Consider the following 16,894-nt stretch of genomic DNA (forward strand, 5'->3'; position numbering starts at 1 on the left):
GCTTCCGCTCAGTGGTCCTTTAGTAGCACGAGCAGCTTCAGTGACTTTCGTGAAAAAGTCGCGCTCGGAGGCCCCAGGATGTACTTTTGCCGCGGGGCCAACTCGGCCTTCTATGTGCTTGCAACGGCTTCTGTGGTACTGCCACGGCACGGTTTTTTTCCCGCTCATATTTTTCATAGGACAGGACGAAAACAAACCTTCGCGCTTCATCTCGTTCTCTTAGGGTCAACAAAACGGAAATGTAGCCAGCTCGCCGGCTGTCTGGACCGTGTCAAAAACGACCGGCCCCACCGCGTACTCCTCAGTCAAGTGGCGCGAACCAACGATGCGACCCACAAAAGATAGCTTTCCATTGCTGGTGGACTGCGAGAACAGCGACCTAAAGAGTCTGGAGTGCTGCCCCGGCGGCACTATCTTCGGAGAGACACACCCGAACGACGTACACACCCGGATGATGTTACCTTGGGGGCCGTCCGAGTTAGAAACTTCTCAGCGCGGCGTGCTAACAAGCCATAGAAATAAGAGACAGGTCCCTCTGTCTCTTCTTCCGGAGACAGCAACGGACAACGCGCCATCGCAGCTGGAAAGGAAAAGATCGCCCGGCAGCCGTCAGCTCAGATCTCGAGACGCCGCTTCTACATCTCGCTACGAGTGCTGCTTTGTGGGCTGCGGCAGCTCGATGGTACAGCCAGTGATTTGAGAGTCACAGAGCGCCCGAAACGCCGGAACCAGTTTCTTTAGCAATCAAAAAGAAAAAAAAAGATACACGCATGCGGACTTGCGCCAGTGAGGAGTTAGGGGCCAACAAGTTCTCGCGAACAGCGTTTCCCTTTACGCTTATCCGACTGCCCAATGTCAACTGCTACGCCCGTGCGGTCTCCGAACACCCACCGACATCAGTCTCAATGCAAGACCGGGCCTATCAAACTTGCGGCGCTTTCCACTGTACGGCCGCATGCGGGCGACCATCGCCACAAAGAAGCCGGCTTCTTTGTAGCGGCCCGCTAGACAAGCGACAAAGTGTCTTTTTGTAACCTCCCGCGTGCCTTTCTCTCGGCACCTTTTCCCCGCTTGTGTGCTATCAGCTCCGCCATCCTCCGTCTCTTCGAAAGGCGTTTACGCAGCTGCTGGCGCCGTCGCTTCTCTGCGTGTCGTTGTGGCTGAAGCACAGCCTGCTGATGTTGACCGGCTTTACGCTCTGAACGTCTGCTCAGCACCTTGCTCCGAACTTCGCCAAGAAGACGCAACCAACCAGCATCACGGCCGGCTTCACGCATACGTCTCTGCAGCTCGTTCAACACGAAAGTACCTGCGAGGGACACTTCAATTTGCTGGTCCCGTGGAGCGAGCTGCTGAAGCTGGGCCCATTGCTGGACGTCGCCTGGCGCACCGGCGACGTGACCGGCTTCGCCTGCAGTCTCGCTGCTTTGCTGACTCTGCAACAACTCCAGAAGGATCCGGCCACTTCCGTGGTAGTCCTCGCTTGCGCGCACTCCCAGTACCGTTGAGCAGCGGTACGCAGCCTCGACAACGAACAGCAAAACAGCTTGAAGCAGTCTCTCGGCATCAGGCTCTGCCCGTGCATGTCTTTGCTTACACTGCGCTTCATCACAACTGCTAGAGAGCTCCTGCCCGTCGTCTTCTCGCGGGTGCGGCACACTCAACGGCAGAAGTTGTACCAGGTGGTGGAGAACCACAAGTATCGCGCCAGCCCGGGTGACGGACGTACACAGAGCTGCGGTGACTGATACACCACAGGCGTCTGCCTCATTTGGCATTCGCGGGCTGCACCTGTATCCCTTAGCACCCAAAGTACCCAAATGCCTACGAAGCCAGAAATTCAGCCTGCGAGCCAGGAAAACGACAGGGTGACTGTTGACGTCCTCGCAGTTGTATGCAGCCCCAGACAGCTCCCCTGGGAAGCCGTTGTTGGCACAGCCGTTCAAGGATGGATCAGACCCATCCTCCGGGCCAATGCAGGCGCCGCTTTCTCCGCCCGTCTCAGCGAGGTTGTTCTGAGAACAGTTTCCGGAGTCCGCTCCTTTTTCAGAGCGTAGCCGAGATCTGTTCCCATCTGCGATACTACTGTCGGACACGGCGGTCCGCGAACAAACTGTCTCCGCCCCGTGGAGGGTGAACGGAGTCAAAGATGATGCAAGAGAGGCCGCCCGGTCTTCAAATGCAAGAACGTCTCGAGTCAAATCGTTAGCTTCTGAGAAGCGGCGCTGACTCGTCTCTGTTTCTAGCTCGGTAGTGTTATTCTTCAGAAGTACTTCCAGCGTCAGAACATCCGACTGGGCAAAACCGTCATCGGGGCCACCTTCGTCACTGGTACGGTCATCGGTGTCGCTGTCTTCGTCGCCCTGGTTGTCGTCCGGGATCACAGTTACATCACTGTCTCGCGTCTTGTCCGAACTCTGTTGCGGCTCACTCCCTTTTGCGTTCTTTCGGCGGTTCACCCCTAGGTCTCCAACTTCATCTCGGGTGTTCTCACTGTCGTCTGTTTTAGTACCGCCTTCGCTTCCGGTGTGTTCCTGATCTCGCTCGCTGCAGTGAGCGCTGCCGTGAGCGGGATTGGACACTCTAGGTCGCTTCCCTCCGCAGTCCACGGCTCTCCCGCCAGCGAGGTGGCTGTTTCCCTGTCCCTCACCACTCTCCATGATAGCATCGATTTCCTTCCGCGCCTCGAGAAGGCCGAGTTCGTTATCTAGATTGTCTTCACCAGCACTGTGATCCGCCTTCCCCCCAACCGCTTTACTATCGCGGCCCTCTCTACTCTTCGTGTACTTGCCAAGACTGCAGAAATGATCAAAGTGCCTTTCTAGTCTTTTCCGTTTTCTCTTACGCGTATCAGCTGTTGTTACCTGGCAATCCGGACTGCTGCCATGATCTTCCTGCTCCTTGCCAGTGGCACTGATCCAGCTGTCTCTTGGTGGCACATAAACAAGCTCCGGTCTCGCCAGTGAAAGTCTCAACAGAGGGACAATCAGCCCAAGAGCAGATATGGTAGCCGCTGGATTCTTCTCGAGAAAAGTGTCTACTCCGAAAGGCGCCAAAGCGCTCAAAGCAAGATCTGCTCCCGGACTCAAGTTACGCTTCTCCCTCATTATCGGACCCGCGGTTCTTCCGATCCCAGTATTGTGCTCAGCCGACATGCCCCCCGGCTTGCCGCTAGTTTCGTGACCAGGCCGCACTTCAGACGCGGACGTCTGTTGTGTCACGCCCGGCGTAGCGTCAGGCCTGTTGGCGAAAAACACCCGCTTGCTGAGATACAGTAAGCAGGGGACCGCGGGGCGATAAGCCGACTTTGGTTTCCGTGCTATGTATCTACCAACACAGCGGAGAGAAATAGCTCGAACCCAGGGATGCTCATGCCTAAGCCCCGAAGCCGCCGCCTCAAACCACAAGCGCGCCAGTGCCGCGCCTACCAGAGCAATTGCCGGCTCCCCGCCCTCAGCCACCGGTTCCCCGTTTTCCTTACTTCTCTGTTTCCCATCACTGAGACTTGGTCTCGCCCCCGTGTCTTCCAAAGTACTCAACCGACAGTCTCCCATGTTCCCCTGGTCGTTTCTAGAGGCCAACGATAACGTACTCTTCAGGCTCCGTCCCATCGCTGGTAGCTCCCTCCCATCACTGTTGGAGAAGCAACACTCCCGCAGGAATGCAGCTGCACTCAGTCCATCGATGCTGTCGGTGGTCCCAAGTGACCCACCTGAGCTCCTTGCTGTTACTACCGCTTTCGCCAGAAGAGAGTCAAGGACTGATGGGTGGACATGAACAAGGATATTCTCGAAAATCTGCAAAGCTTTGAATGAGATCCGCCAGTCGGTTGGCTCACACAGCCACCCACCAGCGTTGTCTCTACCTTCCCGGTTGCAAGAGAGGGTAAGTATCTGAACAAGGAGTGGGAGCAGACGGGGCAACAGGCTGGGAAGCCTAAAGGCCTGTGTGTCCTGGAAGATCAAAAGAAACTCCTGCAACGCCAGGAGCTTCGCCACGGTCGGCTGTAGCAAAACCCTAGGCCACACAGGACAACCGCAAGAAGAAACTGCCAGATGAGCTTACTATCATTCAGTAAAAAGACCAGGCATTAGTACTTCATACCCACGCACTTCCCAACCGGGAAATGTTTTCTGCGACTATCCCTAGACGCCAGCTAGCTTGCAAACACGCCGTCGTGTTGGATGCGCTGACAAGGAGGAGTGTGCTAAACATCAGCTCCTTGGAAGAGCCTGCCACACCGAGAGATAAATGACACCTTCCCTCCAGCCGGGTGCCCGCTTGGGACACGGACAAGAGGTTGACCGTGAAACACACTCAACAGTTGCGGCTCCGGAGCCTTCCCGCCTCGAGAACACGAGCAACGGGCTGGAACAAGACGGGTGAGTTCAAAAACACAGATATTCTTTCCCTTTTATGAAAATTCAACACGACACCCTGGAATACTCCTTGTGTGAACTGAGATTTCTGCAGTCGATCCACTTGGGTTGCCGAAAAGGTAACGAACACACGTATATACCTTATATACAACCGTCTGACCGTTCTCTGGCATTTTTGGGCGCCGCTCTGCCACGGAATAGAACTACGAGATCATCTCCTGCGTGTCCGCTTTACACGCAGGAGATGATGTGGCGATTCTTTTTCTGCCGCGGGTCATGAAACCTTCATTTTTCTCCAGCCGTTTGCATACCTGACTGCAGTCTGAAGAAACTGGGTGGCGGAGTGACCCGAGTCCTTCGCATCTTCCGCAATGTGAATCACCGTAACTAACAGCATGCGTAGCATTTCATGAGCCGTTCTGTCTTCCTCGAGCACGAGGCGGCAACAGAGTGAGAGGAGTAGCACCTCACCGTACCGCTCCAAGATCAGCTTAGAGGGAAACCGAACCTGACAAGGCAAGCGCGCAGCACATTAGCCGCAGCGCTATAACATCACTTGGTCGCCTTCGACTGAAACATCGTCTCCGGGTGTAACAGTGAGGCGAGGCTCACCCCAACGCAAACGCCGTGGTGGGGAGAAAGTGATACTCAGTAGGACGCCTGCCGAGGAAGCAATCGTGCTCTGCTTGCTCCAGCTGAACGGCCAGTGACAGCGCACTTCAAATTCAATGTCAGAACACTGAACTTTCCGGCTTCGTGGAGATACTTCTTACAAGAATCTCACAGTCGAATCCTGAGTAGCTCGCGAAGGGCTGACTGTTCCCTGGCAAGCATCACTTCGCCAGAGAGACTACGTGCTCCCCGACTGGTCCTACGGCCGGCGTCCGGCCTCGCGCTCACCGCCACGTCTGATTGACCGTCCACTTGTTGGGTGGTGTGGCGTGCTTTTACTCTGCGCTCGAACCACATACTCTTCTGTACTCTTAGCACTATGTTGCAGCTTCAACTCTTGCTGGTGTCGCCAGTGGCGGACGTACGAGAACTTTGTGGACGCAGTTCAAAACGGCTCGTCGACCTTCTGCCGTGGGGTATTCCATGTTTCTAAGCAGGAAGAGTACACGACGCTGCTGGATCTTTTCAGTCATGGGAAAGTTCAGCAAAAAGTGGACGTAAACATCCGCACAGACTGCTGCCAGTCGCCGACTTTCGTTGTCCTCTCCGGCTTCCTGGATCATCAGGCGCGCAATAGTATTGACGCCTTTGTAGACCTCGTGCAGCAGCGAGCAGTCTGCCAAGCTGCCTTTCTCTTTTTTCTTCTTTACTCCGTTTTGCTGACTTGACTTCTTGGGCTGACCGATTACTGCAGCTGCGGCGGCTTCCCGGTAGTGAGGTAGCACAACACCTTTGAAAAGCATTAGGCCACAAAGTCGGAGACGGTGATCTTCCAAAGCATGCAGAACTTGCGCCAACAGAGCCTCCTTGAAATTTTCCCTTCGCGTCTCGTTGGCAGGTGTCTTAGACTCAAAAGCTAGCTCATGAGTCTTGAGAATCTGCAACTGAGCTTCGGACAACACCAGCTGGCCCCCGCAGCTGTCCCCGTTATCGGCCAACGAGTTTCCACCCGGAGCACCAGCAGTTGTAACGACGGTCTCGCTATTCACTTGGTATCTCTCCACCTCCTCGTGTACAGCGCCTAAAGAGGCAGCTGCAGACGTTTCTTCGGCAACCGCAGATCGAGGGGCTGCTGGCACTTGCCGCGCTTCTGGCTCACTGCGTACCGATGATAGACTGAACTCAGTCTTCCTCTGTGACTCTGCTTGTTCGATAAAGTGCTGCAAGAGCAGCTCTCGGTGTGAGAATGGCACGCGGCCATGTAGTGCGGTGTCCATCCAAGTGGAGGCCTGTGGGCGCAACAGAACCATCGCCAGGAGTCGAGTACAGGACGGAAGGAGTTGCTGCTGTGTGATACTGTTTCCCGTCCCGGCGCTCTGGAACACTCTAAGAGCCACAAAAGCAATGATGGCACCTCTCCGGTCCAGCTCCGAAAGCTGCAGGGGAATTAGCAGCAATAGACACCGCGCAGCCCACGAAACAAGTTCGTTGTTACTGCTACCGAAGCAGACCAGCAGGTTGGGCACCGTTCTTTCCAGGTCATCCACGAGCCACTGGTGCTCTTCCTCCTTCCGGCTTTCCTTCCTCTTGGCATCAATCGTTCCGGGCGAAGAGAGAGGAACCGGTGTCACCACTTTTCGCTGTGCACGGCCACTAAGGAAGACCTGCGGGTTAATAACAGGTAGGTTCGACCGGCGCCGCTGACGCTGCAGACCCTCAGTCGCTGTGCAGTCTTCAAACGTCGACTGCAGTTTTGATTCGGCCTTGTGCTTCCTCAGCGCAAACTGCAGGAGTCGAAGCCCAAGGTATCCCAGCGCGGCTGCCCGCGCAGAAGAATCAAATCCTACTGTAGAGCGGCTGACTGCACGCTTAGTTAACGCTTGGTCCAGTGAGCATCCAGTCGCTGCTCCTGGCTGAGTAACCATAGTGCGGTGTTTGCGTGTTGCTGCAGCCGCACGAAGTGCCTCAATTCGAAATCGATCAGCAGTTTCCAGAGCCTCGGGGACGCTGCGTGGAACCTGCCATTCAACAGAGTCATCGTCTTGCCCACCACGGTGCAGCGCGCTGCCGTCCTCGTCACTGTCGTCTGTAGACGAAGCCTTGCTGCCCCCTAAGACAGGAGCTCCGTTGCGAGAAGTGCCTCCTCCCTTCTGAATGCAAACACCCGAGACGCTGAGTAGAGATCGGAAGAACGCCATGTCATCGCGAAAAAGACGGGCTCTCCGAGCTGTAGGACTCTCACGCCTTAGTTCTGTCGCTTCTGACTGCGACCCTTGTCCACCACATGAGCCCACCACTGCTAGCCGCCCACCACTTTGTACCGCTGGTGCGCCTGAAGCAGAACCTCCTGGTAAGTGAGCGACGCAGTGATCTTTGCGTTTCCTGCTGGTCTTCCCGGAGTATTTGATGCGAGGAAGAGTAGACTGAAAACGAAGCTGCTGCTCGATGAGGGACAGCTCCAGTGCCTCCTTAGACCGTCCGGCGCGCTGGAGCTGAAGAGGATGCAAAAGTTGGACCTGGAGCGCAGCTACCGCTGCAGTAAGGAAGCGCCGCGAAAGCAGTACATGAAAACGTGCGTCCAGTCCGGGATTTCTGCTCACCCCTTTGCTGAAATAGAGAAAAAGTTCCTTGACGCGTTCAAAGTAAGCAGGGGAAAAACTCGCCGATACACAGTACCCTTGTCTGATTGCGACTAACGGGTTCAACGAGCTACCGACGCCGCCCAGCAAGGAGTATAAAAACGGAATGATACAAGATAGGCAAGATGATGAAGAGACTATGGACCCAAGCAAGGACATCATCGAGGGCCCCTTCAGGTGACGAGCTTCGTCAATCTTTGAGTGCTGGCGGGTCGATGATCGGTCTTCAAATGGCCGATCAGGGTCGGACACACGATTCAGTTCCTGAAGAAAGGCAACGGACAGCAGACTACCGAAGGGTGTAGTTGGTTCATAGAAAGGTGAATGAAAACTGGCGCGACACTCCGACACCATTCTCTAACTCCGGGCACAGCGATAGCACCACCGCAACGCTTCTGAAAACATGCACCTGACGCGGCCAATAGAGTGTCGACCGCGCGGAAATGAATAAGCTGTCTGTGTGTCTGGTTGCATCACGGCTCCTCTGCGGCCGGTCCGGCTGATCGCAAGTGTTGCTCGACCGAAAAAGACTAACCTAGTACTATCCGGACGCCGAAGAATGGCTGCCTGACTGGTCAGATGATGGTGCATTTGATTTGTTACAGACGACAAAAAAAATACTGTCTCTTAGCAATGCACTATCGACGTCCTCCTTAGTTGAACTGAATTTCCGCCTTTCGCACGTGCATCATACTAACGAACCTGCTACTTACCAAAGTGCGGCACCTAGCGCCTCGATACGGCTTCCTTGCCTGAGTATTTAGGATAGTCTACAGTTCCACGAATAATGGAGACGAACAAACGTGTGCTGTGATCTCTTACTTCGGCGATCAGAGGCAGCAACAAAGGAACCGCTTCGTCGAGTTCGCCTGGTAATACTCCCGGGGCACCTCCCTCTGGTTTGACGCTTTCCTCTCGCATCTCGCAATACTCATCGTCTTCCTTTGCCTCTAGCCGCTGAGACGCAGCACCAACTCCCCCATGTGGACTTGGGTGTTGAACAAGCCTACTGAGCATAGCGTGGAGTGTGAACAACAGAACCGGGCGATAGAATGCTTGAGCGCTAGTCCCCATAGCTGCGTTACTCGCCCTGTCATTTCCCTGCTGCTGGGCTTTGCTTTGTCGTTGTTGAAGAAGAAGTGAGGTCTCTGAGACAAGAAAGGCGAAGCAGCTTGGTCCTAAGCTTCCGGCAAGGGCTACTAAAGCTGCCCTTGCTTTGCGACGAACCTCGCGTTCTCTTGATCTCAGGTTGAATGCCACTGCTCGCACAAGCTTTGGAAGCTGCAGGTCAAACTCTGCTGCCGGAAGTAACCGGAGGACAAGCAGCAGGGCAGCCACTATTGCAGGGCGGGTATCTCCTTCTCGCCTAGCGCTCTTCTTCTCTTCTGCCGCCGTCATATCACTTACAGAGCCGCCACTGCGGCTTTTGTACACGTTATCTGCTTTTGTCTGGCATTTTTTCCCGGAGCTTTGTCCGTTGAAAGCCAGACGGAACAAGAGTGGAACCAGCTTGGACCTGATACTGGCCTGCATCAGCTCAATGCGCCGACGGGCTCGGAAGGCCTGTTGCGTCTGCTCTCCTTTTCCGTCTTCGGCAGCCATTTCTCCGCCCTCATTTGCCTCCTCGTCGAGAGCGAACACGTGCTTCTCTGAACAATTTCCGTCCTCCTGATCCGACACCTCTGCTCGACCCAGACCGTCCCGGTCTTCAAACTCCAGCGTAGCGTCATCAGAATTCAGAGCCTGATTCGCTGCTGCTCTAGCCTGCGCTTCAAATGCGCGAACCACCGCACATACGGCTTTAAAAAGGAAGACCTCCCTCTCAGGGTATTTGCCGAGGAAGCCACATAGAAGCTGAACTGTGCGTAACGAAACAATCCACCTTACACGCCGACAACATGTTTCTAAGCAAGCTATAGCTTGGTTTGCTAAACCTTGGTGAAAAACTTCACGCCGCAAATTTCCCTTCCGGTTTCCAGCCAGGTAGCTTGCGCAGCTGCTCCGCTGTAGCAGACACGAAATGCAGATTGGCACGCACACCAAACGGATGGTAGTCGCGCCTACAGAGCCCTGGCTCACAGCGTACGCCAGACGCTGAAGGGCCCGGCCTCGTCTGTGTCTCTGCATATGAAGTAGATCGTGGAAGAAGTCACCACCCTCATTCTGAGCCTGTGTTCTTAAAACTCTGCCAGCAGAATCACCCGTCTCTGCTCGAGCAGGAAATGCGGGCGACTCGCTGGCACTACGGATATCGGCGCAAGCCCCCGGGGCGGGCGAGGCAATACCAGGAACGAGCACCGCAAGATCGACATGGAAAACTTGCTCGAGCTGCCGGTAGTGTCTCTGCGCCGCTTGGGCATCAGTCGCCACGGAGAGGGACGGAAAACTGCAGGTGAGGCCGGAAAATCTGCGAACAACGTAGTCCAGGATCTGGAGTCCAATGCGGTTCTGGGCCTCCTCTGGACGCTTCAGTTGTGACCGCGAAAAGGGCATCACCATCCGGCCAAGCACGCGAAGTATTGAACGGCCGAAACCGAGGCCTTCATCCGGGGGGGTGTCCTGAATCACGACGGTGCAGCATATGTCTACGGCGCACTTGAGGACGCCAAGGCCCGCCTGCTGCACAGGCCACTCGACTGAGGCAGTCCCCAGTAGAAACAAGCACTGGCACATCACCGGTTCCAATGCAGACACCGATAGCCACGCCTCCAGCAGAGTCGGCTCGGAGGGCCGCGCACAAGGCGGTTGGCCCGAAGGGCGAGCCACAAGAGCAGACAAAACGAAGAGCTGCATGTCGGTGTCGGGCTGTTCCTCATCATCACCACTAAGAATGCCCGCCCGGCTTCCGCTCAAAGCCGTCTGGTGGCGCAGCGTGTTCAGCAATAAGACCGTGAGGGCGGCCGTCGCCCGCCATTGTGATTCAGTAATCCCACTCACACTGGCTCTGGAAACCGCCCCCGCACGCGCCAGCGGCGAACAGCGGCTGTCACCTGAGATGCCCGCGCACTGGCATCTGCTGTACTCCCCCGCATGCGATTCTTCAAGCGCGAGACACATGGTGTCAGCCGGTGTGACAAAAAGAGAGGGCAGGAGAGACAGGCAGCATTGATTTCCGGAATTCCTAGAGTCCGGACCTTCCGCACAAGCTGTCCCGAATACCGAGGTGGGCATTTCTGTTGCTTTCTCAATGACAGAGCTGAACAAAGAGCCTCCCGGAGTTAGTATACGCAGAAGCCGTTCTCCTCTCGCTTCAAGTGTTGCCTCCTCGTCCACTACCGCTCCCCCGTCGCTAACCACCGCAGCTTCACCTGCAACAAGAGTGGCTGCAGTTTTCCTAATGTGAGCGAAGGTCTCCTCGGAATGTGGCAGCCCACAGGCGGCAAACTCAGCTGCGACAAGTAGCTCTGCCGCCGCGGCCCGACAGGAGAGTACATTTATGTGTTGAAGCAGGCTCGAGCATGTCGAAACTACGAGACGCAAGACCCGCGCTAGTTCAGAAAGCACATCCGACGACGCTGTGAAACAGGGCAGCTCTCCGCCTTTCGAGAGCTCGCTAGTACCATGCAGTTGTGCCGCACGGATCGTACGCACTTGAGCTGCGATAGGTACGGTCAGGCGCCGGAGCGTCTGCAGGGTCAGGCGGAGTCTGCAGACGGTTTCGGAATCCGTACGGTTGTTGACTCGCCTGGCTTGCGCAGGACCAATGGGTAGAGACTGAAGCAACAGAAGAATCAGGCGACATTCTATTGAACTAGCAGCAATACAAAAGTCCTCGCGCTGCTTGCCTTCTCCCCCACGGCCTGCTACAGGAAAACCGACTACCACGGCCGAGCTCAAATTCGGATCTGCCTCAGCCTGCACATTTCCACTCACATCCGCTCTATGGCCGTCACTGGCGCAGTGGGCAATGCGTGTCAACAGCTGCAGTTCTTTCAAGCGCACAACGCCGAGCAAGCCTCTGCCAGAGAAAGCCGTTTCTTCCTCCTGAAGCTCTTCTCCTTCACCTGGCGTTTTGGTTTCATCCTCCACAAATACTCCACCTGTAACATTCGAGTTCCGTAACTCTGCACCGGCGATTCCAGCCAGCTCCGCTTTTCGACGATGCTGGAAAAGAATCTCCAGTGCTTTTAACAGAACAGGGAGATGGGGTCGCAGTATTTCCATCCCTAGCTGTTCCCACTTTTTCAACTGTTGGTCAGTCGCTTTCTGCTCCTCACGAATCACCAGTCTCTGTTTCTGGAACGCATCGTCCGCGTCACTCTCTTCTGCCTCGCCATCCGAGGACAATGACGACGAGGAAGAATCAAAGCCTCGGCCCTTGCCCCGCCTGTTTCGGCGGCGAGTTTTCTGGTCAGCGACCAAGCTTCGAAGCTGACTCTGATGCACCGAAGCGTACTCCTTCTGCTGCTGCTCGGTAACCCCTCCACAAGAGAGAAGCAGAGCCGCATGGATGACGGCGTCAAGAACACCCGAGCTGCATGCAGACCCGCCCCATTTGTTGCGAAGCGGGCCACGACTTTTACCCCCACCAACTGCGGCGGAAGGAGCGCTCACACGGGCAAGTACAGCAGCTGAGGCGGGGGCGGCAAAGATGGTGGATAGAGACTTCGGTAGGACGGAGCTAAAGAAGGGAAAAAATGCCTGAACCGTGCAAAACAACACAGGCGAATACAGGTAATGTGTCAACGTGCACGCTACAGTTCCTCACCTAACTCTGCCGGGGTTCCCTGCGTAAACTCCCCCCCCCCTTCCAGGACAGCAGCGGCTGCTCACAACGAAAACGCCTCCGCACTGTACAGCTGGCTGGAGCCGGCCTATTTCTCATGCTTGTCGTCCGATTAAGAGTCTTGCACCAACACAAGTGCCTCGCCGTTTCGCACGTGCTCTAGAACAGACTCATTGAGAAAAAAGAGAGTAATCACCCTTCCCTCAGCTCACCGGCTGCGCTGCCCAGGAGCATACTAACGCGATGACCGCAGGTATGTTTTTTTTTTGAGTGCCGTCCTTCCGCGGGCAGACTGGCGCAGCCGCAGCGGTTGCCACGGCGGCTTCAAGGAGGCGTTGCAATGCAGCTCCCGCCGGCCGCAGTAGAAGCTCCCAAGCAGCTGCGAAGTCAGGGAACATCTCGAGCAAGTTGCGAAGCAGCAGCAATGTCAACTGAAGAGTCTGTTTCTGATGCCGGTCGCGGGGCCTGACTGGATGAGATGAGGTGCTCCGGGTTCCCGCGACAATCGCAGTATCGTCCCCGCTTGCTGAATGGAGAACAAACTCTGCCCCATCCTCGTCGACAGTACAACCTGGTCCCAAGATTCTACGTGCCGACCCAACAGGGTGCGAGCAACCGTCCGTGACGGCGAGCCCGGAAAACTCTGGAGCTTCGATTTCAGGTGGCTCCAAGCCGTCTGCAGCGGGCGGCGTGGAGCCGACCTGTGAGCTCAGCGTCGGGGAGGGTGCACCACGGACAAGCCGCAGCAACACTGTCCGGTACAACAGCAACAGAAACGGGGCAGCAGGAAGCAGGACGCGTCGAAGCAGCAGCTGAAGTTGCTGTAGTGTCTTGAGGCAACCATGCAACCGGACAAAGGATCTCGCCGACAGGCAGGAGTCAGCAAGGCTGACTGTTATGACTCTCCGAACGCCTCTCGAAGAACCAGAGACGACAGAACAGCGACCGATGACTACTGTCGCAGCGTCTCCCTCCTCAGTATTCTGCGCGCCTCGCTCGCTAGCCGAATCAGCGCCCCAAGGCGTTGAGCTTGGCTTTTCATTACCATGAGGGTTGTCTGTAGCACCGGCACACTTCGGCCTCCTGCCTTCTTTTCCTGCTCTTTCCGTTTGTGCCGTCGCGGGTACACCGTTCTCTGAAGCCGGTCTGGCCTCCCAGTCACGCGCAGCCAGCACAGTGGCTTCTTCCAGTTTGGCCGCAATGAAATCTCGAAGGTACGCCTCCTTCTCAAACCCATAAAGGGTGCCGACACCGCATGCGTTCACAAGACGCAACGCTCCACCAAACGCCGTTGAAAACTCGTCGGCTCGAGATACCCCGTTATTGAGTTCACCTACCTCCATTCCTACAGAATGGCTAGGGACAGGCAAGGGATCCTGGCACAATTTGGTAGCATCCATGGTCACGTCCACTAGAGGATGTAAAAGGACAGCAAGCAGCAGCGGAAGCTCCTTTGACGCTAAGGTCGAAAGGAAAGAGAAAATGCTGCGGCGTTGCGCGAAGGTGGTGGACGCTGATCGGCCACGCCTGAAAGAAAGAAAAATGCAGGCACGCAGACAGACTGTAAAGCAAGCGTGGAACGGCCGAGATAGTCTCGTTCCAGGCCTTATGCTGTGAAACCCTGCACCACAACCGACAGGGACAACGTAAGAGTAGTTCTTTACAGCAGGCGACTTCAAGATAGCGCCAGTGCTCAGCAGCGCGGCTCGTGACGGGGTAATGTGGCAGTACAGGAGTCATCAAACTGTAGTGCCTCTGTCTCCTTGGCGAGCTTGTAGAATACTATCCGGCTTTGTTTGCCAACAGAAACACGGCTCGACAATACCCTCGAATGCCAGCAGATAACCACTTACGCTCTGTGTTGTGCTTTGGTGATGAGAAGTCGGACAAACAACGGCAGAATGAACCGCCGGTGCTGCGGCTGCAAAACAACAAATCCCGCGTCGTGACGACGGGGTAGTCCAACGCCGGAAAGGGCAGCGCCTTGGCCCCCTTCGTCACAGCCAGAAGCATTGCTACCTCCGCCATCTACATGGCAGAAACTCGAGCGGGACCCCGCAGTCGGTAAACTAGTTTCCTCCAGGCTGTCACCGTCGCCTAAACGCAAGCGCAGCAGGGCGTCGCTATTGCCCTTCTCCGTAATGAGCTGCTGTAACAACGCCTCGTAGGGCCGCAATTGTGGGCGCAGTGCAGGAGAAAGTTGTAGCACCTGGTGGAGAAAAAAACAGCGGAGAACCTCGTTTCGACAAGCTCTCGAGACGCGACTGACGCTACCCCGAAACACACTGGCAGAGAGGCTCTGCATTCAGTTTCAGCAACACACTTCCCGAGCACCTAGGCATATCAGAAAAAGAAAAAGCGCCAAGGAGGTCCGTTGCAGCGTCAGCTCGTACACATCTCCTCTCCCGGGTCAGTCACGCCCTTCCTGCGCCCGCGGACACCGAGTAACCGTGATCTCAGCAAAGCTCTTCTCTCCGTCATACTCAGACAGAACACACGAGTATAACCGAAAAACACTGACTGTCATAGTCACTCGGTGTAAAATGCGAGCAAGCCGGTGGTGGCCTACTGGTCCGTCGAGAAAGTCGGCAGAACACCACCGCGTGTCGGTCAAAGCACATGCCGATTGAATGCTGACCACCTACCTTTATAACGAGCTGCTGTAATGTGCTGTCGGCGACTGTTATAAGGCGTTGAGCACAGGAAGATAACAGCTGCTGCCACAGATAATCTGCTTCCTTTGCAGCGTCAGAGACATAGACAATTTTCCCGCCTTCCTCTGGATGTGCGGTTCCCTCGTGGCCGGATTGCAGGGACATAGACGGCGAGGCGCAGGTCAAGGCTAGTTGCCGAGTGTCTAGAGTGCCAAACGCCGTCACTGCCCTCAGGAGATCGCAAGCACGAGGAACCAGAGAAACGTGATGTGTCCGTAAACCTTTACTCAAGTGTCTGCCTTTGTCAGCACCAGGAGAGGAGTCACCCGCGCTAGACAGACCTCCATTTTCAGTGACTACTCTGGAGTTCAGCTCTGGTGCATCGACACTACAGTTCCTCGCATCATCCTCGCCTGGTTCTGGGCAATGCCCAGACGTTTTCTCAACTCCCTCAGCCTTTCCTTGGTGTCCGCCTAGCAGCAGCTCCTCACTTCCATTTGTCAGCGTGTCAACCACCCGCACGCACTCTCGGAGCAGCCAAGCAAGCCGTGCTATTCCCTCGTTTTGCCTGGAAGCTGAAGTCTGAGTTCTCGGTGAAGCCAGTGCATGTGCAACGCTCTCGTCATTGCGCATCTGCAACTGGGGTCTTTGGCTTGCGTCCCGCGTCACTGATGCGACCTCTCCATCCCCTCGCGACAAGGTTCCGGAATGCTGCGCGCGGAGACCATGCCCAGCTGCGCCTCGGGCTGCGACGTCCTTGCTAGTGGAACCGTCGTAGCATGATGCTAGCTCGATCTCTTTCTCGAAGGCATCAGACCCGAATCGCCTGACGATTCCTTCTACAATGTGCAACAGACTTGTGTGTCGGCTCATTGGATCAGTCTCGTCCCCTGAGACTGCACTAAGTTGTCTTCGCCATTCGAGCCAAACAGTATTTCTGCTAGCACTACTGCTCGTACTGCCTCCGCCTTCGTCTGTCTCCATCGCTGTGCTGGCAGGAGCTTGCCGCGAGAAACTCCCAGGGACGCCTGCCGCTGAAGCTGTTGAAGTGGTCCCTGTGGCCTCTAAGCGGCGCGCGGATGCATCTTGTCCTCCGGCAGTGCTGGCCCCCCTTTCTGTGTGCTCAGAACAATTCCGTTGCCGTGCCTGAGAAAGCAAATCTCGGACGGCTCGGTCGACTTGCCCCGTTACAATGCGCCAAGTGACTTGCAAAACTGCTGCTCCCTGTCTGGCTTGCCAGACTGAGTGGAGAGCCGGAGCGCTAACTTTCGACTGCCCTAACGCCGAAGTAAAATCCCTCTGCTCGTCCCGTTTCTCGGTGCCCCGGAGTGGACCTTGTTCTTCTTGTACCGCTCCGTAGCCGCGCTTCTGCCCCACCTGATATTTCCTTTTTCCAGAGGACGTGAGATCCGTAGCACTACCGATGAAATTTGTATCCATGGTCACCTTTCCCGCCGCCTCAAGAATGTACAAGATGGCGTGAACTGCAGGTTCCCAGAGTGGAGAGAACTTGACGGAAAGCTGCCCGATTAAGACTCGAATCGTACACTCGACAACGGGAAGCACAGACGAATGCGGAGACTCGCCATGGCTAGACGCGGCACGGGTGAAATCTGGACTGTAATCAGTGCACATTAATGCAGTTCCAGAAAGCGGTAGCTGCTGTCCTGCTGAGTCTGCAGAAAGCTTCTGCGTCTCCGTGAGACCTTTTTCGTTTCGACTTCCTGTCAGGGAGGTGCTTCGAGGTACAGCTGCCTGGAGCAATTCATGGGCGCCCTTTGCAACGCGGTCATAAAGTGCAGTGATCCTGCGTTCAGTTTCCAAGCCAACCGGAACAGTTTCGAGATCAATCAGCCAAGACAATTGCTGACGGACCAACCCACC

At 55.8% G+C, this 16,894-nt stretch overlaps 1 protein-coding gene across 1 annotated transcript in view; it reads right to left on the reverse strand.

The window, feature by feature from the left end:
- Positions 1–800: 800 nt before the first annotated feature.
- Positions 801–16,894, reverse strand: part of CSUI_000336 (down-regulated in metastasis protein) — a 23,522-nt gene continuing 7,428 nt past the window's right edge. The window contains exons 6-12 of the mRNA XM_068060570.1: positions 15,002–16,876; positions 14,210–14,565; positions 12,569–13,883; positions 8,453–12,271; positions 5,417–7,894; positions 4,691–4,887; positions 801–4,017 (exon numbers count right to left, since the gene is read on the reverse strand). Coding sequence (XP_067927457.1) covers positions 1,005–4,017; positions 4,691–4,887; positions 5,417–7,894; positions 8,453–12,271; positions 12,569–13,883; positions 14,210–14,565; positions 15,002–16,876 — 13,053 coding nt within the window. The 3' untranslated portion in view covers positions 801–1,004. The remainder of the gene's footprint in view (positions 4,018–4,690; positions 4,888–5,416; positions 7,895–8,452; positions 12,272–12,568; positions 13,884–14,209; positions 14,566–15,001; positions 16,877–16,894) is intronic.

Source organism: Cystoisospora suis, assembly GCF_002600585.1.
Source record: "Cystoisospora suis strain Wien I chromosome Unknown contig_150, whole genome shotgun sequence".
NCBI classification, from domain to species: Eukaryota; Apicomplexa; class Conoidasida; order Eucoccidiorida; family Sarcocystidae; genus Cystoisospora; species Cystoisospora suis.